The sequence below is a fragment of the Trachypithecus francoisi genome, unplaced genomic scaffold, assembly GCF_009764315.1.
Source record: "Trachypithecus francoisi isolate TF-2019V2 unplaced genomic scaffold, Tfra_2.0 Lachesis_group4, whole genome shotgun sequence".
Classification (NCBI taxonomy): Eukaryota; Metazoa; Chordata; class Mammalia; order Primates; family Cercopithecidae; genus Trachypithecus; species Trachypithecus francoisi.
In genome coordinates, this window is record NW_022681469.1 from 102,433,178 (window position 1) to 102,457,719 (window position 24,542).

The 24,542-nt window shown below is 38.6% G+C and overlaps 1 protein-coding gene across 9 annotated transcripts in view; it reads left to right on the forward strand.

The window, feature by feature from the left end:
* The window catches only part of PDE1C (phosphodiesterase 1C), a 564,336-nt gene that overhangs the window by 402,910 nt on the left and 136,884 nt on the right, over nt 1–24,542 (forward strand). For all 9 annotated transcript variants that reach the window (XM_033192699.1, XM_033192698.1, XM_033192700.1 and 6 more), the window contains 3 exons: nt 17,448–17,561; nt 19,141–19,323; nt 20,280–20,346. In XM_033192699.1, the coding sequence (XP_033048590.1) occupies nt 17,448–17,561; nt 19,141–19,323; nt 20,280–20,346 (364 nt within the window). The remainder of the gene's footprint in view (nt 1–17,447; nt 17,562–19,140; nt 19,324–20,279; nt 20,347–24,542) is intronic.

The following is a 24,542-nucleotide window of genomic DNA, read 5'->3' on the forward strand; positions in this document are numbered from 1 at the left end:
GCGGCACTCTCATGCAATAAAACCCTCTAATCCTGGGGGATTTACAAGAAAAATACAAGACCTTGTCAGATCTAGGAGGGAAATGATGTACACAATTGGCTCATCTTGGAGAGTCTAAGCACACATTAATGTAAAAAGCTCTGAGCTGGTGAAGACCAAACAATCTTTGCTTAACTTAATATAACCTGGATTTCTCAAACATTTGTGCAACAGAAATCTTGTCTCCAGCAATGCATGTTAACATCCTGTCGGCTACATGTCCTATGGTATATAGTTTAGAAAGCACTTGTCAGGATAATTCAAGCCATAACAAGGTCATTTAATTATTAAGATAATTAAAACCATGACAAGGTAGCTTAGTTATTCCAATTACTTGGCTGAAAGTGTTGTCCCACCCCACAAAGTCAGAATTACCATCAATTGTTACGCCATTTCACACTCTGGCCTAAAGTCAGACCTGAGTTTCTATACTTTAAAAAATATCCCCAGGAAATTAGAATGCAATGTTGGCTTTGGGAATCATTGCACTGGATTTAGAACAATGCCAATATTATCACCAATATCTTACTTCTTTAAGATACCTTCTTTCTTTTTTTCCCGTTCTTACCTCTTTATCAGTGCCTGCTGACTGGCTGCTATGGAGGTGAATATATCACAAGAAAGCTAAAGAAAGGTTTCTGGGGAGTATATTCAACAAGGCTAGCTGTCAGTCTTAAGTGGTGGGAATAAATCCTTACCAAGTAGATCAAAAGAGCTAGTAGAAGTGAACAGACAGGGAGAAGTCCGAGAGTAGGAATCTTTATTTCTGGTAATAAATTCATGTAGTTTGGTGATCTCATGTCCCATGTCTTCCCAACTTCTGTGCATTTTCTGCACAGGTCTTGTTTCTACCCCAATATTCCTCCTCCCTCTGGTTCTGGGGCAGACACCTTTCACCCTTCCAGCAGGGACCTCCAAACTACAACAATTATGCCCATCTCTGCTTCCACTATGCCCTTGCCTGCCACTAAGGAGTTGCTGAGTGCTGTACATATAGCAGGGCCAGATTTATTCAGATGTGCAGAGAAACTGAGGTTTCTTTACTTCCTATGTTTGACCTGATCTTCTTCATGAGCTCATCCTGCTGGGTGGTGGGGCAGTTTGTGTGTGTGTTTGTGTGCATGTATGTATGTGAGAGAGAGTATATTAGTCTGTTCTCATGCTGCTAATAAAGATACAGCTGACAGTGGGTAATTTATAAAGGAAAAGAAGTTTAATGGACTTACAGTTCCACATGGCTGGGGAGGCCTCACAATCATGGCAGAAGGCAAAAGAGGAGTCATGTCTTACATGGCAGCAGGCGAGAGGGCATGTGCAGGGGAAATGCTCTTTATAAAATCATCAGTGTTCATGAGACTTATTCACTGTCAAGAGAACAGCATGGGAAAACCCACCCCCTTGATTCAATTACCTCCCACCAGGTCCCTCCCACAACATGTGGAGACTATGGGAGCTTCAATTCAAGATGAGATTGGGTGGGGATGCAGCCAAACCATATCAGAGAGACAGAGCAAGAGAGAGAGAGAAAAGAGAGAAACTAATTATAATCCAATTCATGAAACCAACCAGTCTAGCAATTTAAACATTCTTTTTAGGTAACTCACTTTTAAAAAAAAGTAAATGCTTAGACTTTGAGATGTCTTTATTCCACTTACTGTTACCCTTGAAGACAGCAGGGTCTTGTATTGTCCTCTGGTTCCTCTTGACTCCATGGTGATGTCTCTTCTCTGCTTGGTCACCAGAAGTCTTCGTGACATCTCTAGCTAACGTCTGGGACTGCCTTTCTCCCCACCAGCTTGGCCCTGTTCAGCTCCCCCTCACACTATGGATCCAGCTGAGGTCTGGCTGTAGCACCTATTTGGTCCCTGACCCTCTGTCCCTTATCCATGGCAGTGCCCCTAATAATCCCTCCAATCAGCACTATCAGCTGCTTCCTGTCCCTCTGCAGGGCACAGGGACCTCTGACATCTTCCTCCTTCCTGCCTAGGAGCCAAGGAAGATGCAGGAGGTCTGAACTGTGTCCTCCCTCTATCTCAGATGCAACTGTTTTTAATCTGATGTAACCATCTTGGGTTTGTGTAAGAGTGTCCCAGGAGTCATTTTGGAAATCATCTGTCTACTGAGTCCAAGAAAAGGAAATGGGGTTAAATTCTCCAGCTCTCTGTTCTCCCCTTGCCCTATCTAACAATCTCTTGCCTCAGGACTTTGCTCTAGAACTCTGAGGTACTTCATAGATACCACTTTCCTGAGATTCCTCTTTCCACTGCTCCCTGGGGGCTTATTGTGGTGGGAATGGCTGTTGGCAGGGGAGATGGGGAAAATATAAATAAAAACATATCCTTCCCTGTCACACATCAATGCATTCAAGTGGTAAAAATCTCTGCACTAGGCAGAACTAGGGTTTTAGGTGACAAAAGTCAAAATGGTAGATCACCCAGGCCACAGGTTTTAGCTTTTCATCTCTGATTCCAATGGAATTTCTTTTCCAGGAAATATGTGAATGTAGGGGCTGAGAGAGAAGGAAGGAATCTGTACCTGGTCCACAGCAAGTAATAACAAATAGCCCAGAGCCAAAAGTCACACACAGACATGGCTTGGTGCATATGGTTCATGGAGCCATGTGTGTGACTATGAATTTTAAAGACCACCCTCAGTTCCAGCAAAGATGGTCATTCTGTTCTATTTACACTAGGGCTGGACCAAGTTCAGCCATTTTTCAGACTTCATGGGAAGACCCATAATTAGGTGTCACAGCTGCTTGAGCTTGCCTTTGGCTCTGCCAGGCTGCGGACAGGGCAGGTGCATCACCCCAGAGCACGAAGCATCACCTGGTATGAAGAAAAGAAGACTCCCTCTCAAGAAACACTTGATCGATAGCGTAGCTGTGAACACCACCTCCGGAGCTTTAAAAATTCTCATGTACACTTTGAGAGAGTCGGTAGCAAATGTTGAACATTTTATGATTCCCTCATTGTCTCTTTTTACTTTAAGAGAGAATCATTTAAAGGAATTGTGTTTTCCTCTTTCCAGTCCCCAAGCCAGAGTCTAAAGCTCAATAAAGCTCATTGGAAAATAATAATTCTTTTTACACACAATGATAGAATGTATTATGACACCACGTAGGTTCAAATATCATTTAAAACAAACCTTACAGAGTATGTTCCCTGATTTAGGAGGCTTTAAAAATGCTAAACGAGGAAGTCCTGGTCCAGTGGAGGCTCATGCTGTTCTTGAGGGACAAACTCCAAAGCACTAGATAATACTTTTAAAATGAACAGATTACCACCGTGAACAATGAGGGGTTGTTTGGGGCAAGTGGAGTGCTTTGTCCAGATTGATTCATCCGTGTTTGCAGTTATTACTGCTAATTCCTCTGTAAATCAACTCTCCTTGTAAATTGTGATAGAAATAGCTAACAGAGGAGGAATTTTTCTTCTAAATAGCAACGGGAGTTGGTCCTGTATTAGTGTTTACCTTGTGTCGCTACCTGAGCGATATCAAGCTCATGTTTCTAACCACAGAGAAAGCCAGAGCTATTTTAATAGAACTAAAAGTGAAAGGAGTCCCATTCTTCATCTACAAAGAAAGGGAGACAGTGCTGGTGAGTGATATGGGACTGCATAAATAAGTATTCCCAACTCTTCTTTTCTTTTTCTATTAAATATAGCACAAAATGAAAAAGCTTTAGGCTTTTGACACATTCAGTTATTAGGATACACTGGAGCAGACCACGAATGAAAATGTATTGCTGGTTCAGATCCCTCCCCTTGCCCCATCCCAAAGCTGTTACAAAATGATGTATAGTTGGAAGGAAATTTTGAATGGTAATCACATTGAATACAAACTTGAAATGTTAATAATATGCAAATTGTTTCCCTATTGATTGGAAATGACTATACAACAAAACACCATCTCTATGACCTGTGTTTTCACACCCCAACTTATCTACCCTCACTCCCTTAGTCTCATACCTAGCTCTAGATTTCATTCTTTTCATTTTTTATGGACTTAATTCTTATTTGTTTTTTACATTTACTTTTATTATAGGTTGACAAATAATAATTGTATCTACTTATGGGGTATAATGTGATGTTCCAATACATATATACATTGTGGAGTGATTAAATCAGTCTAATTAACATAACAATTACCTCACATACTTATCTTTTTTATGGTGAGAACATTTAAAATCTACTCTTTTAGCAGTTTTGAAATACATAATATATTATTCCTCACTATAGTCACCGTGCTGTGCAACAGATCACTGGAACTTATTCCTTCTGTGTAACTGGCACTTTGTACCCTTTGATTAACATCTCTCCTTTCCCTGTTCACTCCCTAGAGGACATTATGCTAGATGAAATAAGCCAGACACAGAAAGACAAATACCACATGTTCTCATATTCAGGATCTAAAAAAAAAAAAATCAAACTTTGAGAAGCAGAACATAGAACAGTGGTTACTAGAGGTTGGGTCTGGGTGTGTATATTAATTTCATTCTTTACAACCGCTTTGTGGCCAGCCTGCCATAGTGAAACCATCCTCAAATTGAAACAAACGTCTGAGAATGAACTGAAAAAGGAGAGGGAAGATACAAATCGTGCTTCATACCTTAGAGTCCCAGGGGATCACTGCCAGTAGAGTTGTAATTAGTGAGCCTTTAGTAAAGTCACTGGGATTCTTTTTCTCTCACCTTTTTAGTGTAGTGACCATTTGCTAGCATCTGAGTTTCTTCCGTTGATCCTGAGAACCTCCATTTGTCTTTCCTAGGGTTTCCTCAAGGCATGAGTCTGGTTCTCACCAAGCTCCAAACATCGCTGGTTAAAACCCTCACTGGATCCTCTCCAAAGTCATCAGACACAGTTAGTAGCTCACTGGTGAACATTTATCCCTAACTCTCTTACTGCTGCTGAGACCAAGCCGAAGGATCTGGAGGACACTAAGTAGACCACTAGTTAAGAACAGAGAGACACTTATAAAACTAGCTGGGGAAAGGACAACTATGTCCAGCCTTTTGTCATCAATATTCCATCGAGCTGGATAACTGTGTCTCACTTTTTAAAACTAAATGTTTAATTTTGAGATAATTGTAGAGTCACATTATTGTAAGAAATAATACAGAGGAATTCCCATGTACCCTTTACCCATTTTCTTCCAATGGAAACATCTTGAAAAACTACAGGACAATTTCACAACCCAAGATACTGATATTAGCATAATCTACCAATCGTATTCGGATCCCTCCAGTTTTATTGTACTCAAGTGTGTGTGTGTGTGTGTATGTGCATGCATGAATTTGGTTCTGTGTAACATAATTGCATTTGTAGGTTTGTACAACCACTGCCACAGTCAAGGTATAGAATAGTTCACCACTAGTTTCCCTGTGTTGCCCTTCTTACACAGGTCTCCCTCTTCCTCTCCCTTCTCTCCAGTCCCTGTAAACCACGAATCTTGTCCTCCATTTTAAGAATGTTACATGAGTGGAATCATATAGTATACAACCTTTTGGGATTGTCTTTTTTCACTCAACCTAATTCCCATGAGAACTGTCTCATTTTTGTCAAAATGCTTGGGAGATTATCTGATAATTAGGATGATTATGTTTCTAGCTTAATAGGATTTTAAAGTTAGAAAGTGTCTTTAATATACAACATTCCATTTAACTCTTTCCAAGGAGTAGAAAGTAAAGGTTTAAAGGAAAAAACAAGTATTGGTGATAGGATTGCATTTTCTAGATGCTGGCTCTCCACCAAAACCACCACCTCTTCCTCTTGAGCCTACCACAGGACTATGTTTTCCAGCTTCTCTCTTGGAAAGACATAGTTATGTGACTATGGCTTCTGGACAATTGGAAGTGACCAGGGGCAAGCAGTTCCAGTTCTAGTCTGGTTCATAAAAACCTCCCACACACGTCCTTTTGCATCTCTTTTCCTTCTGTGACAACTGGAAACGGAAACCCATGGTGAACTTAGAGGAGCCACAAGGTGGGACAAACAACCCCTATTTAGCTCTCCAGGATTTCTTGACCTTTAGAGTTCTGAGTCACAGGAGGTGTGGGAGCAGCTACTGCGCACTTGGAGGAAGTGGAGTGGAGGGAAACAATAGCGGACTCCAATAGTTCCTTTCCCATCATTTCCTCCCCAGCCTGGTGAGGCTCCCTCCTGTCCCAGACCAAGAAGATGCAGTCCTCACACACACATTCAAAGCAGCAGCCTCAGGTCACCTTAGAGGTTTCTCACAGTTTTCTTTGAGGTTTTTTTCCTATAATTTTTCTTGAGTTAATCTTAAGAAAAGGCACTGTACTAATTCAGCATCTTGTTAGCTATTATTTGAAGGTTTTTAATCTATGAATTAATTTTATTTACTTCCGTTATTATAAAAGAAAAAAGAAGCAGAAATGAGAAAAATGTAACCTCAGGTTTATTTTACCAAAACTTATATTTGTAGTATGGTAGAATTCCTGTGATTTTGCTGGCTGAGGGAGCTTTAGCTCCTCTGGATAATCATACCAGCGTGATGTAATTGAGGTTGAATGAGGAACTAAATTCAGAAAAAGAAAGCGAAGGAGTCACGGGGCTGGGTTGACTATGAAGACATGGAGAGATGTGTGTTGACATGTCTAGGCATGGGTTGTGACCTTCCTAAATCTTCCTGCAAACTTGCTTCTCTTTTCTGCTCAGCTTCCTTTTCTCATTAGTGCCATTCAAAGATGTTTTTAGTTCTTCTCATTTCTTTGGTCTATTAAGACAGATGTTGAAGTGGCATGTTTATCAGCAGGGAAAAGTGACAGTGATTCTTTCCACATGAATAGCTGCAAATGAACACTGGCTTCTGGAACTTACCTCTTGGTGGTCTGGCAGGATCTTAACTCCATCCCTCTCCCCAGTCCCCAGCATGGCCTGGGGTGGATTCTGAATGATGCTCTGGGTTGTCTTTTTCATTCTCTTTTGGTTCTTCACCCAGAAGAACAAGTGGGTTTTCATAATAACATCCTTTCCCAATAAGGTTTGCTCACCTACAAACTTTGGAGAGAGAATGCCTTCACGAAAGATTTTCTTAGCATAATTTGGAATCTTACCCTTAAAAAAAATCCCACCATGTCCTTTTAACAAAATGTGTGAATTGATTGGCAATAAAAGCAGGGGATAAACTGATTTTTAAGAAATAGTTACTTATAAGGCCAAGAATGACTGTGAGGGAGTTCCTTTCTAAAGTACTGCATTTGATTAGAAGTGCAAAGGAATGAAGTCAATATTATTACTCAAAATGGATTAAAACTTTAACCCTGAGTCATAATACCTTCTAGAATACCGTAAAAATAGAAGGCTTCTCTTGGACCTATCAGTGCATTTTGCCTGGTGTTCCCATGTAGTGAGCTGACACGATCACTTTGGACACACAGTTGCCCACATACTCTCACACCCACAAACATACATCCCCAAAGGAGATTCACTCTGTGGAGAAAAACTAGGAGGAGGCTGAGCATGCAGGGCTTCTCTGTGACATAGCTTCATGAAAACCAAAAGAATGGAGATATTCATCAGAAAATCCATGGCAACCGAGAGAGTATGCAGTGATACCCTTGACTGGGTATCCAAAGAATGGGTCCCTGCATATGGAATGGAACAATCACATGTAGAATAGGACAGTTCAAAAACAACTTACATTGCCTGTTTTCTTTTTTCTTTCTTTTTTTTTTTTGTAGCATATTTTCTGGTCCACTTATGTTGTGCTTATATTAATATAAAAATACATATGCACATCCTCAAACATACCAGCTGGATGTTGAGAGGAAGAGAGTTGGAATAGTGAAGTGGTAGAGGGACACAGGACCAGAATTAAATGCTTTATAATAAGTCTTGATATGTGGAATAGTAACAATAGTTTTGTTGTTTTACCCCATCAACTATATTTCATTCTTCACATTTTTAAGTAAGTTTTAGAATCAGTTTCCGCCAAATGACTTGTGGTGAATTTGTTTGTGATTGGATCTGCAGATGAATTTAGGGAGAATTCATATTTCTAAATGTTGAGTGTTACAATTTATGAACATGGATTCTTCCATTATTTAGGTCATTTAAACTTCTCTCAATAATATCTTACCATTTTCCATGTAGATGACTTTTATATATTTTGTAAGATTTATTCCTAGAAACTGTTTTATTTTGGTATTTATGTGGATGGTACCATTTTCTAATTGTTTATTGCTGTTTATCAAGTGGCGTTGCTAAATTCACCTCTTAATTAGAATAACGTATTTGCTGCTTTTTAAAGATATTATTTTTTTCCAGTCCTATGTCTGTTATTTCTTCTTTCTTTGTTGAACTGGTGAAGACTTCCCATACAATATTCAGTAGAAGTAGTCATAACAGGCATCCTCATGTTATTCGCTAGCTCAACAGGAAAGATTTCCCATTATGTATGACGTTTGCTCTAGCTTTCGTGTTAAAGACCCAATATTAGAGTTAGGATATTCACTTTTATTCCTTCTTTGCTAAGATGGTTGTCATGAATAGGTATTTTCTCAAATGCTTTTTCTGACTCTGTTATGATTACCAAAGGTTTTTTACTGTTAAAATAGGGGATTACATTTATTTACTGATTTTAAATGTCAAACCAACCTTGCATTTCTGCAAATTTGTTTGTTTTTTTCTTATTCTTTTTATTTATCACTGAATTTAATTTGTTAAAATTTTGCTTAGGGTTTCTGTATCTATGTTCATGAGAGATACTGGCCTATAATTCTTTACTTATAAGACCCTCGTTTGGTTTTAGAATCGAGTGTGCTGACCTCATAAAAGGAGTTGGAAAGTGTTTCCTCTTTTGCTATTTTGTAGAAGACTCTGTTATTTCCTCTTTGAATATTTAGATGAATTCACTGAAAACATGATTTAAGTCTGTAGTTTTCTTTGTGGGAAAATACTAAACTATGCATTCAGTTTTTAAAATTTTAGTTTTATTTTTCTTTTACTGTCAATCTCACGTGTATATGCTGCATTCAATTATTCTGATACAGCATTATTAATAGTTTGCCTTTTTCTTATGTCAATTTTGGTAAATTAAGATTTATGGAATTTTAAAATTTCATCTAAATTTTTAAATGTATCTTCAGAAAGGTATTTATGATATCCTTTTACCTTTCTAAATGTCCACAGAATCTGTAGTAATAGTCTCTTTTTGTTATTGATATTGGTTATTTATACCACTTCTCTTTTTTCTTGGTCAATCTTGCGTGGCCTATCAATTTTATTAAGCATTTCAAAGACCCCGGTTTTGGCTTTGCTAATTATTTCTGCTGTGAGTTTGTTTCTACTTAAGTTTTGTTTTTGTTTATTTTTTACTATTGTCTACTGTCTTTGGATTAACTTGTTCTTCTAACTTCTTGAGGTGCATAATGAGATCACTTATTTTTAGACTTCTCCTATTCTTTCTTTCTTTCTTTCTTTCTTTCTAGCCCGAGTCTTGTTCTGTCACCCAGGCTGGAGTGCAGTGTTGCGATCTCAGTTCATGGCAAGCTCTGCCTCTCAAGTTCACACCATTCTCCTGCCTCAGCCTCCTGAGTGGATGGGACTACAGGTGCCCGCCACCACACCTGGCTAATTTTTTTTTGTATTTTTAGTAGAGACAGGGTTTCACCGTGTTAACCAGGATGTTCTCAATCTCCTGACCTCATGATCCACCTGCCTTGGCCTCCCAAAGTGCTGGGATTACAGGCTAGACGTCTCCTTTTCTAATATATTTATTTAAAGCTGCACATTTTCCTCTAAACACTGCTTTACCTGCATACTACAAGGTTGTATGTTATTGTTCGGTTAGAATTATTTTGTGATTTAACCTTTGACCTATGGGTTATTTAGAACTATATTGCTAAATTTCTATACACTTGAAATATTTCTATTCATTTTTTGTTTTGGATCCTAATAACAAAATTATGTTTCATTGTTGTCACAGAACATTATCTGTCTGAGTTCAATTACTTGAAATTTATTGAGAGTCTCTGTGACCCAGCACATGGTCAGTTTTGATTACTGTTACATGTACACTTGAAAAGAATGGTGTGTTCTGCAGCAATTGAGTGTAGTGTCCAGTCCATGCCAACTAGGTCAATTTTGTTCATGACATTATTCAAAATCTTCTATAACATTACTAATTTTTTTATTAGTTAACAAGTTATGTAGTGAGGCATATACAATGCAGAAACAGAGGTATGCACCTAGGTACCAATTATTTTTCTTAAGTGAAAAAGTAACTGGAGTCCGGTAATTTATTTCAATTCATTTGTGCATCTGCTTTAAGCAGGTGTAATTAGAAACTGTAGAAGTAAAATTCTCTTTTATTTATAGCATTAACAAAAGGTAAAAGCTAAATAAGTAGGCTATTCTTGTCAGTCATAATTTTTGTTGGCACTGTTCTTTTTTTTTTTTTTTTTTTTTTTTGAGACGGAGTCTCGCTGTGTCGCCCAGGCTGGATGGAGTGCAGTGGCGCGATCTCGGCTCACTGCAAGCTCCGCCTCCCGGGTTCATGCCATTCTCCCGCCTCAGCCTCCCAGTAGCTGGGACTACAGGCGCCCGCCACCTCGCCCGGCTAATTTTTTGTATTTTTAGTAGAGACGGGGTTTCACCGTGTTAGTCAGGATGGTCTCGATCTCCTGACCTCGAGATCCGCCCGCCTTGGCCTCCCAAAGTGCTAGGATTACAGGCTTGAGCCACCGCGCCCGGCTGGCACTGTTCTTATTTTTGGTTTGGTGCTCACTCGATGAGGAAACCGCATGCCCCCAAAACAAGTTCTTTCCCAGAAATTCTTAAACGCAACCATCCATACTACCACCAAACTCGTGCAGCACTCAATCAAATTTCCATCACGTGAGAGAGAATATTCACACTGTGCTGTTCAGAGTATCAGACAAGCCTGATTACAATGAAAACAGAATTTTCCAACTTACTCACTACTTGTGCTCCTGTACTCAGCTGCTAGATTGATATTTCTAAAATGCCAATCTCATCATTCTATTCCTCCATTTAAACATTCTCCAGGGGTTCCCCATTATCTCCAAGATAAAATTATATTTCTTTAGCTTGGGATTCTAAGTCTACTGTGGTGTAGCTCCTACCTTCTGTTTTATCTTTTGACATGCCCCTGAGTTCCATACAGACATGGGAATCTCTGAATAGATCACTGCCTTCAGCCTACTTTATCTATGCAGAGTCTGCCGTTTCCCTATCCCATCCTGTGTGCCTGACTGACCCCTACGTGGCCTTCAAGATGGCTTTGATCAGGTCTATTGGGGAGGGCTTTGTTATTTGAATATTCCTCTCCTCTGTGCTTTCTTAGCCCCCATCACACCTCTGCCATTTCACTTACAGTACTGCATTGTAACCAGTACTGTAACCAGGGTGCTGGTTAGCTTTCTGTCTTCCCTACCTGAGAGAGGGCACTGCATTTCCCCACTTTGTATTCCTAGAGCCTATCTCTCCCAGTGCCTGCACACAGAAGACACCCAGTGTTGAATGTTTTTCAAGTGCAGCCATCTTAATCAGCTGTCATTAATTATAGAAACAAACAAATGGCCAGAAAAATGCTTGGATGACATCATCAGATGGCATTAAAGCATGAGACTAAAAGTCATGTTGGGGCATCCCATTTGGAAGAGTTGTTTTAAGTTATTTTCTATGGCATTTAGGGAAGTGGCAAAGGACAGGAGTGACGTGGAGGAGGCAGGTGTGTGAAAAGGACATAGAGATGAGTATGCCTTATGAATACATGGGTGTGATGAACTGAAATGAAGTTTTTTTTTTAATTCAAATGAGTTTTTAGGGCTCATGATTCACTGGGACATGTAGAGAAAGTACTGTAAAAGATCCAGTTCTCATATCGTTTCAAACAAAACAAAGCCTTTCTGAGACAGCAATACTTGTTGGCCACACTGGCATTTTAGGAGCTGCCTACCCATCCTCAGAGGGAATAACCTTGGACAGAATAGACAAACATGAGAAAGTATGTTTCCATAGCTTCTTTTTACAATTCATTTTTGCCTGTGCAAAGTGAATGAAATTCTAGCAGGGTCTAATGCTCAACAAATGTGTACATTTTCAAGGCATAGGGTCATAGGGCTTTCTGTGACCTCACTGGGGTGGGGAATAGTGCCTAGTCCAGTATAAGGCAGTTTTCTAAGTTATAAAGTTGAACCAATACGTTGCTTCTTAATGAAGTTCACCCCATTGGTCCTAGGAATTATCTTTGTGGAGAAAAAAAAGAATACCTCTCCTCCCTAACATCCTTTTAAATTCCAAAATACAGTGCTCTGGCCTTTCCTCACATAGTTTCCCTCTTCCAACACCTTTATGCATCCCACATGTTGATTGGTGTGGGGTCAGGGGAAGTCAGCATCCAGGGCTTGCTCTGGATCTGAGGGCACAGGGAACTGAAGATATGCAGTATCTCATCATTTGCCTTGCAGCTAAGAAGCATGCAGAAAGCAAAGAGTTTACACCAAGAAATGCAAGAGTCATGAAAAGATGCAATGGCTCATCCACAATGAAATTGCACACTGTCTTAACTGAAAGGCATCTTGCCAAAGTTGGAAGGCATAAGCACTTCCTAAAATGGTGTTGCACTTCTGTACTGGAACTGTTATCTGGCAGCCACAGTGATAGAAATGGATGGAGGGCTGGAAACTATGAACATTCTCTCAGAAGAGAAACATTATTATTATTATTATTATTATTATTATTATTTGTGTATTTTCCTACTTCTTTATCTTCCTTCCTTGTGAATTTATTTCGAATGCTCATGAAATAAATTCCCCTTAGGTGCCCAGGCCAAAAATTCCCCTGGGTAGTATTAAAACACCAGATATCCATCTTTCCCAAAATATAGGCTACAGCATACCATGGGACCTGGCCTCTGAGGACATTCACCTTTTAGATGGAATGGATTCACATGAAAAGCATCTAGACAACTTTACTAGGAAAACAAAGGAGAGCAGCTGAGCTCTCTGGTCTCAGCTAGTCTTTTCCAATTGAACAAAAATATTTTATGACATGGGTAGGAAAGATCCTGGCTAATTTTCAGACAACCCTTCTTAAGATTGATGAAGATCTAGGGAATATCTTCACTATAAAGACAAATGGAGAGGGGTCCTTATTCTCAGGAACTTTTGAAACTACTAATTGGCCAATGATAAAAGAGCTAGTTTGAAACTCTTTTGCCCAAAGAATAGCCATTTCACCAAGAGGTAGGTAGGTTATGGCAGGGCAGGGCTGGATATCCCAAATGGAAAGGATAAAGAGGTAGAGAAAAGTGGGCCGAGGGGCCGATGGAGCATAAGCACCTGAATGCTATGCTAAAGCTCAACAGAATTTGAAAGGGGCATCTGGAATTGCTAGGGTTTGTGTGGCAGCTACATAAAACAGAAAATTGGCAGCTGCAGCTTGTATCTGACATGGTGACACCCAAACAGGAGATGGGTATATACAAAACTGGTCACCACTTAACTTCTTTTTAACAGTAAGTTATTGTAGTCTTTCTATTGTCGTGTTTTGTTTCTTTTTAAAGAAACTTTTTATTATATTGATTTGGGCTTTTAGCTTTGTTTCACAGATCTATGTTTTTTTGAATTGTATTGAACACGGCAGATGCTCCCTAAAATTCACTTCTGTTTCCATTAGTGATTTTTTTTTTCAAAAGTGAGTCCTTTCGCATTTTGAATGCTGTATTATCTTCTGTCTTTATTGCTGTATCTCTTCATGAATGTTTTCTTCTGTTTCATCATCCTTGAGTAAAGAAAGGTGAATGTCAGCTGGGTGTTCTTCCATAACCAGAGTGACGGGTTGTGTTCTAGGTTCCCTCACTGTCTGCCAGGAAGTTGATTGAATCTTCTGCTCATCTCATAAGCTGGAAAGACAGGGTTACATTTAAATTTCTAGTGTCCCCCATGCATCCAAAAGGTGCATTATTTCTGTGTTATTTCCTCTCTGGATCTGTTGAAACCACTTGGCTGGGGTTTTGCTTTCTATTTACAGCTTCCTGTTGGGTCAGAACTTCACACTGAATGCATAAATATGACTGTCCAAAGTCTGCCTGGCACCACTGGTGACTACATCAGGGAGAAGCCTCTGAATGGCTGATTTTCTGCTAATTGTGGCACAAAGCCTGGGTCTCTCTGGTGGAGCTGATTTCAGTGCTACTTATTGGAACAGCTGAGTGAGATTCTGAGTGAAGCTTTTCCTGAAGGCCCCACTCCTGCTCTGGCCTGGGGTCCCAGCCCGCTGATCACAAGGTGATATGAGGTCCTTCATGACTTGATTCTCTCAATACTGTGCTTTCCCAGGAGTGGGAAGTCCATAAAATGTCCTTAATAATTCCAATTATTTTTCAACTGATGAGAATTAGCTTTTAGCTTGTAAAAGTGGGAGAGGAAGTGTTTGTATGAGAAATAGGAGATTGTCCTAGTAAAAGGAGACGTGTCAGCTCATTTTCACATTTAGTTGTCCCTGTATTATTAGCATTTTATTTTATCTGCCTCTTCTTGTCAGAATCTTTTTAAATTACTTGTCCATTTTGTAAAGTCTGAGTTAGTTAAATCTAGGTCATGAATCAACAATCCATTTAACTGGAGACTCACGAATCCACTGCCTTGGAAGACCACTGTCCTAGAGTATGCTTTAAAGTTTTTGTTTTGTTTTCTAGAAAGGATATGAATGATAAATTTTGAAGTTGTTGACAACTGAGAATACCTTTATTGGCTTCTTATGTACTTGGTAACTGTAGATATAGATATAAATGTCTTGAATTTTCCCATATTATTCTCAAAAATTGGTACTGTTATTAAATTGCTTTTTGATGTTTGACACGATAGAAGTAGATGACCAGGACAATTTTTTGTTACTTTGTAAGTATTATGTTTAATTTTCTCAAAGATTTTCAGGATCATTTCTTTATTATTTGAAATTAAAAATTACAGTAGCATGCATTTGATGTTTTCATTTACTTTTAAAAAATTGTATTTGATGCCTTTTCATCTGCTTATACAGATTTTACTTTAGCCTAGGAAAACTTATTCAATTTAAAAGCTGCTTCTGTTGTTTATTTTCTGCGAAAGTTCTATTATGGGTAGATAGGATCTTCTGGCTTTTACTTCTATTACTCTTATAATCTTTCTCATCATTTTCTTTGTTTTTGTCGTTTCCTCTTAGGTTCTAGAATTGAGATGGGTTCTTTTTTTTTTTTTTTTTTGAGACGGAGTCTGGCTCTGTCGCCCGGGCTGGAGTGCAGTGGCCGGATCTCAGCTCACTGCGAGCTCCGCCTCCCGGGTTTATGCCATTCTCCTGCCTCAGCCTCCGAGTAGCTGGGACTACAGGCGCCCGCCACCTCGCCCGGCTAGTTTTTTTTTTTTGTATTTTTTAGTAGAGACGGGGTTTCACAGTGTTAGCCAGGATGGTCTCGATCTCCTGACCTCGTGATCCACCCGTCTCGGCCTCCCAAAGTGCTGGGATTACAGGCTTGAGCCACCGCGCCCGGCCCGAGATGGGTTCTACTAGAAATTCATGTCAGTTCCTGGTAGAACCTGTAAGTCCCAAATGAAGAGAAGCATTTTTAAGAAGTTTAATTTTACTCTCATTTTTGAGAGTAAACTTTAAAAAGTTTAATTTTACTCTAATTTTTGACAGTAAACTTTAAAAAGTTGAATTTTACTCTCATTTTGTCGTTTAAGAGTCCAAACAGCCTACGGAGTAGCTGGGCACTGGAGGTGAGAGTCAGAACTGGAGGCAGACTTAGCCAGGAATGTGTTTTGCTAAAGAGCTTCCAATCCTTATTTGGAACAGCAGTCAGGGCTCCCTGCTGCCGTCTCCCCAGTCTTTGGCAGGCTGCTTATCCCTTCTGTGTGAGTGACTGGCAAGCCCTTCCCTGCCAAATCCCTGTCCCGTGCTGCCTCTGAAATTCAGGACCCTTTCCAGTGCTGCTAATGGCATTCCCAAGGCTGACCTTCCCCTCCAAGCCTGCAGGGGCCTCGGGGGATTTCCTTTGCATATTTCCCTTTGATATATTGGAGATTCATAATTCAGGTAGAGACAACCTGAATCTAATCTTATTTGTGTTTTATATCATTGAACTTCCTGGACATTTTTTTTTTATGGTTGACCCCCTTGCCTACTTTTTAAGGTTGATCCAAGATTTTTTCTCATTCTTTACTGTGGGTCATTTTCGTGAAGATTAGGAAGGAAGTAGTTTATACCTTGCCATGAAGACAACCTATCTGAGGATATTTTGATGTCAGGAAGGTGAGAACAGATTGCGTATACCCATGGGAAATGGAGATTTGACAATAATTTTAAATATCTTGCTATAATTTTTCTCATTTGTTTATCTGTGGTGATCAAAGTCATTGAATAATGACAGTAGTTATAACAAGTGCCTTTTCAAAGGACAACCATGAGTCACATACTCTATATCAATTTCATTTAATCTTTAGGTCAACTTTAGAAATTTCATACTTTGCTCTTCATTAAGATAACACTCAAAGATGTTACATAACTTACCTAGGGTTGCACAGCTAATAAGTTATGAAGTGAATTTCAAACCCCAGTTTGTCTTCAAAGTCTCTACTATTTTCATTGCTGGTTGTCAAACAGCCTGAAGAGTTGCCCAATCTCCAAATCTCTGTGGTATTTACAGTATTCTCAGTTACTACATGTTGATCATCTGTAGTCATTTTATTGTTCTTATGAATACTAAGTCCTTCTCTGTGCAGATAATGTTCATATAAATAACAGAAAAACATGTTTTATTGCTTCTCTTGTGTAGTCTGGAGTTCCTCGGTTTAAAATCCATCCTTATATTTCCTTTTTTTAAAAAAATTAGGGTATTTGTCTCCTCTCAGAGTGATTTTTTCCATCCAGTAAAACAATTTACTTTCATCTATTCTTTATGTAGCCTCTTTGTGGTTCTCAGTGGTTTAAATCTTTTCATCTGTCTTGGGACATGCCTGGGTCATGGGGCTGCCATTATCTGGGGCCACTGCTGAACCAAGTGCCTTCAGCAGAGCAGAATCTCAAGAGGTATTTGGTGATTTTGCTGCTGGTCAGGCTTTACTATGTCCACATAGAACAAAAAAGATGAAAACTTGAGAAAAAGCAAAATCATTGATAATTTAGGACTCATAAAGATAAAAGCTAGCTAGAAAGTATGGTCAGTGCCTGGTTGGAGAGAAATTTTTTCTTCTTACTTCACAATGGCAAAAATGTATACATTTATTTTATTACTTGCTCCTTTGGTCCCATAATTATTTTCCTTTCAGATGTATCAGAATAAGTGAGAATATTCAATGACTGTAAAATATATCACCATAGTTGTAGGATTATTCTTTGTTTCCTCTATTCTAATGAAATTGTATCTTTTTCTTTTTCTAGATTACGGTCTTTGGTCAAACAATTAGAGAGAGGGGAAGCTTCAGTGGTAGATCTTAAGAAGAATTTGGAATATGCAGCCACAGTGCTTGAATCTGTGTATATTGATGAAACAAGGTAAGCTAAAAATGACAAAAGAGATTAGTATAGTGATGGTAAATTTTCTCTTAAATGGCTTTTCTGACATTGTCCCCCATGCCAGGAATGGGGTGACGTTCAAATTACTCATCTTGGAGTTTTAGTTTCCACAAACAAAGGGGATAGATTTGGACAAGTCACTTACTCTCTGTACTTCCTCATCTATAAAAGGAGCTAATAGAACATATCTCACATGACTGTCATGACAAGGAAGTGAGATCATGAAAGAGGAGAAAAACTAATTTTTAAAGATCTGCTAAGATTTTAAAAATCAGATGTGGAGCTCCATTGTAATTATTGCATGTTTTTAGTGTCAGTCTAAAAATTGTGTTTATGTTTTAATTCATAATGTCCACTAGAAAATGGAGGCTCCTGAAGTGATCGAGAAGCATGTGTTCTCTTATGTACCTAGCATTCCCTCTTCAGTCTTATGTATGTAGCTGATTTACTTAGCAGGCTTATTGCACTTGAATTATCTAAATGTATTAAAGCGATTTCAGTTACTACATACGTTTGCAAGTTACAAAATTGCTTTTCTTTTGAAAAATGTTGCAATGTTGAATATGAAAGGTGGTTTTTTTTTTTCCTAATTCAGACAGGCTTCTCTGTCAGTATTTGTGATGTCTTACTTTTCTTTGCCAAATTCCAATCTGAAAGTATTTCATAGCAATCTAAGATTTGTACGGTTTCTATTATTATTATCATTATTTTGGTGACACACTTGGTTTCTAATTTAAGGAAATCCGATATCACAGCTTTTTTCCAAATGTTGTATTTCCTCCGCTTACCCCCACCTCAATTGGTAAGTCTAAAGGAAAAAAAAATCCAAACACCTTTACACTGGCAGCAACTTTTACTGCTAATTTGTAGTTGGGTTTACTATAAATATGCAACGCTATTTTAGGTTTTATTTTAACATTGCTCTTTGTGTTCCATTCTAGTGGTCTGACCTATGTATAAGTTTGAAAAATCAGTGAAACACAGCTGTGACATGATTCAATCATTGTGCAAAAATAAAGAACTACATTATTTTGAAAATTTTGCTTGAATTTAGACATTTAAATTTTGGTAGCAACCTATCAAACTAGAAAGAATATTAATTGTCATCACTTAGGATCACTACTTCAGAGTACTGAGTTGCTGTGATTTGGTAAATACTTTGCAAAGTCTCTAAGTGTCCATTTTTTAATAAAACAAAATAATGCCACATGGTCCATCTATGAACTAATACAGGGCTGCCTGTGAATGTATTTTTAAATAGAAGGTTTAAATTTCACTCAAATGCCACAGAGTACTTCTGGGTACAATGGACCAGTTCCTTTGTCCAGTCTGGTAAAGAGAACCATCCAGAAATATCAGTGGAGGCCAAGACCATCCTGAAACACATATGGGGAGCTTACATAAGCCTTCCCAAAAAGGCACTGTATTTTTTGTGGCCAATTTAATTTGGTTTCTTTGCACCTGCATGCAGGTGAGGCAGAGAGGAGCAGCTGCTTTGAACAGAGAGCTCCAACTTCAGATTTAATCTCAGTGTCCTGGTTCTCTTTCTTGTGTTCAGGAGACTCCTGGATACAGAGGATGAGCTCAGTGACATTCAGTCAGATGCTGTGCCTTCTGAGGTCCGAGACTGGCTGGCCTCCACCTTCACGCGGCAGATGGGGATGATGCTCAGGAGGAGCGAGGAGAAGCCCCGGTTCAAGAGCATCGTTCACGCGGTGCAGGCTGGGATATTTGTGGAGAGGTAAAGATGTCATTCATTGTCATTCAGTGACCAAAGCAGCCAGAGGAACACATTTCCAATAACTGGAAGCTTTGCTTTAATGTAGTTTTCCTATCTTTATAAATACTGAAAATTGTGGGTAGAAACACATAGTCTTGAATGAGAAATGGCAAAAACATGTCTATTTTAATCTCTGTAGAATCATTAGGAAAAGCTTTTTGCTTTTGCTTGGAAGTTTTTTGTTTACCAGAGAAGATTTAGTTTGAGTTCAGCCTCTAATTTTTAAAGCAGGAAATCATCTCATCTATCATCTTTTGAAATAGGTGGATGGTGTCTGCATTTGGAACAGATCTGGGATGCTTTGAGGTTGCTGGATCCAGGGAGGACAGTTCATTTCAGTGGTTTGAAGTCCCCATGACACTCAATTTTATTAGCTATTTTATTCTTTGAAATCAAATTGACCCCCTTACCCAGCAATAGATTCCAGAAATATATATATTCTTCCTATAATCCTTATTGTGTAATTACACATTTTAGAAATACCATGGTGAGTTTAAAGATTACCTGGGACATTTGTCCTTCTTGTTTTTGGCAGTTCTAAAGAACAAGCTATTCTAAATGGGTTACCCATAGGAGTTCTTCATTCAGGTTAAATTACTACAGCGCTTACTGTCTATTCTGTACTATAATTCACTCTGGCCAAAGAAGTGACCCATTTAATAATTTAATTTCCAGTCTGGGGCCTATAGAGTTAGGTTTCTTTCCCCCCAGTGGTTCTTATGTTTGGGATTGCTTTAATTTCTTTTGAATTTAACACTTAGACCACCTGAGTGAATATAAGAAAGGTCAAAAAATGAATTTTAGGTTCTAAAATTCACTTGACTTCTCATTATTTGTCAATACTTGGTATGAGTCTGTGGATTACAAATCCTACTTTGTAAGATATCATGTTGCATTTTTCCCTTTTGACTTTTCAGAATGTATAGACGGACATCAAACATGGTTGGACTGAGCTATCCACCAGCTGTTATTGAGGCATTAAAGGTAATACAAGTGAAAAGATTTTACAATGTACATGGTACCTAACGAAAAGTAGAGTTAAGTTGTTAGAAAATAAGAGGCTTTCATTTACAGTTACTTTTCCAGTTATTCCTGACTTTATTCTTTCATTATCTTTTTATTATGTGTTCTAACAGTATCACTGTCTTTTCACCCTTCATCTTCCCAATTTAAAAATAATCAAACTGTGTGGGTTTCATTTCTTCCTAGTACTCTACAGTAGTTTAGGTTTTATGCGGTGATCTGTCTTTATGAGATTTATCTGATTTTGCCATATGAGATCAAGTATGTTATGGCTATAAGTATTCAACATTAGGAGTATTTGTAATTGCCCCATTATCTGATTACCTACTCCAAGTCCATTTTATAGATGAAGAAACCAAGACTTAGCAAGATTAAAAAAAAAGAGTTAATTAGAGACAGAGCTAATGTTTGATATCAGAGTCTTCAGTACATGGTAAGCTCTTAGTAATGTTTTACTGCATGAACATATAGCTCAAGAGTCCTTGTCCCATCTGTATATCCCATTGTTTTCCAAAGGCTCTCATTGAGCCAGATGTTCCCTTGGAAGTCATACAAATGTTTGAATTTAAATGGGCTAAATTGTGCAGAATTACCTCTAATCAGGCAAGTTCTTGGAATTGTATAGGATATCTCTAGGAGCCCCAAAGCAGATGCATTCCTGAAGGCAGATACTGATGAAGATCCATTGGTCTGAGCGTATTTGAGATTTGCTAAACTTGATTTGGCTTCTGGATTCCAATGTGTTGCTGATCCTGTAGCCCAGGATCACTGAGTTTGTTGACATCACATGTTGTCTATGCATGGACTTGGGCCATGTGCTTAGGGACATTGTAGCGTTTTGACCTTTGCTAAAGTCATTGCTTTCTTTCTCCAAAACCTGAAAAATGTGATGATATTTTCAGAAGCTAAATTACGTATTCATGGAGTTAGGGGGTAGGGAGTGCTTCTTGATTAATTTAATGTCAGGAAAGAGCCACTTGGGACCATCTTGATTATATATTCATAGGCCTTTCTCTTGTCTCAGAGACATTTCCTAGCTGAATTTTAGAGACCATACATACACAGATTCTCATTTATCCTTGTTTGTCTCTACCCTTTCCGTCTCTTCTTACCTAATCTTAAAAGCAGGAAGGATACTCAGGAAGGACCCAGCAAGAAGATATGTCTTTTCTCCCATTCCTCTTTAACTCCTAATCTCGTGCCCAATACATCAGTGTAATGTACATTTTAATCAGTGAAATCACTTCAGGAAATCTAATAATTCTTAATATCCACTATGAAGTTGCACTGATTTTCATAATTGAACCTGAACGTTCAATCAAAGTCTTAGAAACATTAAAAGCATCTTTTGTCTTTAATTTTTTCCTTCATCAGGAACATAAATACAAAAGGGTATAGTGGTACCAAGACATTTATGAAAATGTTGCTTCTAAATTGAAGCCTCTTTTCTATGCAGAATAACTGAAAAAGAACTGGAACAAACTGTGATGTGCATGAATTGTTATTTTATAGTTCGCAAAAAGAAATTCTCAGATGCACACATGTTGTCTGAGGGGACGGGTACTTAGATTTTTCAGATAAGGAAGACCTACTAGCTCTCTAAATAAATTGCTACTTCTCCTCACATATGCTGTTGGTATGTGCATTAAAGCTGAGGCTTCTATTTCTCTTGGCTGTGTCCCCCATTTACTGGGGAAGTTCAAAGCTTTTTGCAATGTAATATTTTTCCACTTCTCCAGATGCTAATTTTATTTGCAAAGAGTTGAAGCGATCACAAATATAGACTCTTTTGTTTCTTTCTTTATGTACTACATGTTACAAAAAAGATTATTTCCACTTCATTGCCAGAAGTTCATATGGAATCACTACTGTTTTCTTTTATTATAGAAATTTTCCCTAAAGACTGAGAGAATACAATTCCCTAAAATAACCCTTATACTATTGTCATGTTAAGCTTTGTGGTTAATGTAAGAACATGACATAAAATTATATTTAAGTAAGAGAATAATGAACCAGTCTCTAAATTTGAAACATGTTGCATTATGTTCTTTTTACTTTTTCCATTATATATACATGTATAGATGTAAGCTTCTAACTTGAGGTGTTCTACCTCTAGTCTTCTGAGATTAGCCTAATGGAAATGTAGCTGTGTGCTCTTCTTTGGAAGGGCATCTGTTTTGTGACTCAGGAAGTGACACCTTGGAAAGACTCCAGGTTTAAAGTGGGAGAAGATGAGGAGGTTCAGGCTTCCTTTGTGTTAGACTAACAGGAAGTTCCTGCAATTTCTCTACAGGAAGTATCCTTGGGCAAAATTTGGTGAACGAGGAAGAATGGTTGAAGGCAGTTAAACTGGGTACTTGTTAAAAATGCGGATTCCAGGCCCCACACCAGGATTCTCTGGAGTCCCCACTGGAGGATCCATATTTTTGCTGAACCCCTCAACTGGTTCTGAAGAACATTAGACTGAGAATTACAGCTAAGCCTTCCCTAACATGAGGGACCAAAGAGGACATCCGTCTCACTGTCTCTATTTGCTCATCCTCTTTGTTCTCTAAGTCCTGATATTCAGAATAAATCTCGGCTTTTTATCATGATAATCTCTTTATTTCTAGTGATAGAGAGCCCTTTCCTTTCTGGACACTAGGATTAAAAATTGTCAGAAGTGACACAGCATTTTCCAACCTACTGAGTTGTCAATGACTTTTTCCTTAGGAATAAAGATAAGACAATATATGTGACTCATGACAGTGCCAATGATAGTAACTGAGGTAAAGCTTTAGGTCTTGGGTTAATCTTAAGTGTCCTTGCTGTCTATAGCCTGGGCTCTAGTGGGATATTAAAGGGATAAGGCCTGGGTCACAGCACATATTCATGGCATTTACAATTTCATCTGTTGGCAGTGAGATCACCAAGGGTTGTTAGTGAGGTTATTACCTGGCTCTACTACCTGATGGCGCTAGACATTTCAGTTAATCTCTGAGATTAATTGAAATGTCTAGCGCCGTAAGGTAGCACAGAAAATGTGCTCACAGAAATGTGCCTGTCACTATTTCTTTGGTTATTTTAATGGAGGGGCAGTTATTGAAGACTTAAGTGAGGTTACCACTAAGTGTGAATTGGAATAATTCAATTGAAACCCCTCTGGAAAAGTTTGATTTTCCTGTATACAATTCTGTTTTCCCTGAAAACTGTTTTTTAGCATCCAGGAGGGAGACTCTTGATGGCCTTGGGATGAATTTGACAGTTGGAATGTTTGGTCAGGAACAAAACTGGAATGGATGGATTATGTTGGAATTCAGTGAGGGCTGGGGTGAGAGTCACTCATGAGAACCAAGGTCTCTACCAGTGTACCATCTGACATCTTGCCTGTAGGCAGTGTGGTCTCATGTGAATCCTTGCTGTCAAGCTCAAGTCAATATGCTTCACTTAACTACAGGAAGTGAGATTTTGGTGCCATGAAAAACCAAATGACTGTTGCTTTAACCATTGCTTAAACAAATCTTTGTTTACTACATCCACAAGAAGTTGGTTACAATAAGCCAAAGCACATCAGACTGTATTTACATATATTTTGGAGTAGCTATTTACAGGCAAAGACTTTGAACTTCAGGGATGATATATAAGGTGTGTGTTCAGTTTAGTTTTTCCTTTTACTTTTTTTCAGTGAAGTGACTTACAGATTTGAGGACAAGATCCCAGACTAGTGACTCCAGAAATGGTAGCATTTTTCTCTCCTGTGAAATGAATGCTTTCTTTTTGGTTTCAGCTCAGCAGTTTAGATTGATGTGGCATATTATTTTGTGTTCTGTATCACGCATGTTTCTGAACACTTCTAAATGAGTTAACATTCTTTACTGTAAACTTAGAGGAAGTCATTGGATAGTGTCAACGGATTGGAGAGAAGTTCAGAGAAGAGGAGCACCCTAGGCTGTGGTGAATTAAATAGTAGCTGCTGCAGGGCTTAATGCAAAGCAACTGATCTCAGGCATCCAACCTGTGTTTGTGTTCTGGCCCTGCCTGTATCCCCAACACTTACTCACCTTGGGTGTTAGGGAAATTAGGTAATTTATCAATTTTTTCTTATCCATAAAATGTGACTAATATCTATCACTTAGAGTTGTTTTCAGGATAAATTACATATTTATCACCAACCATAA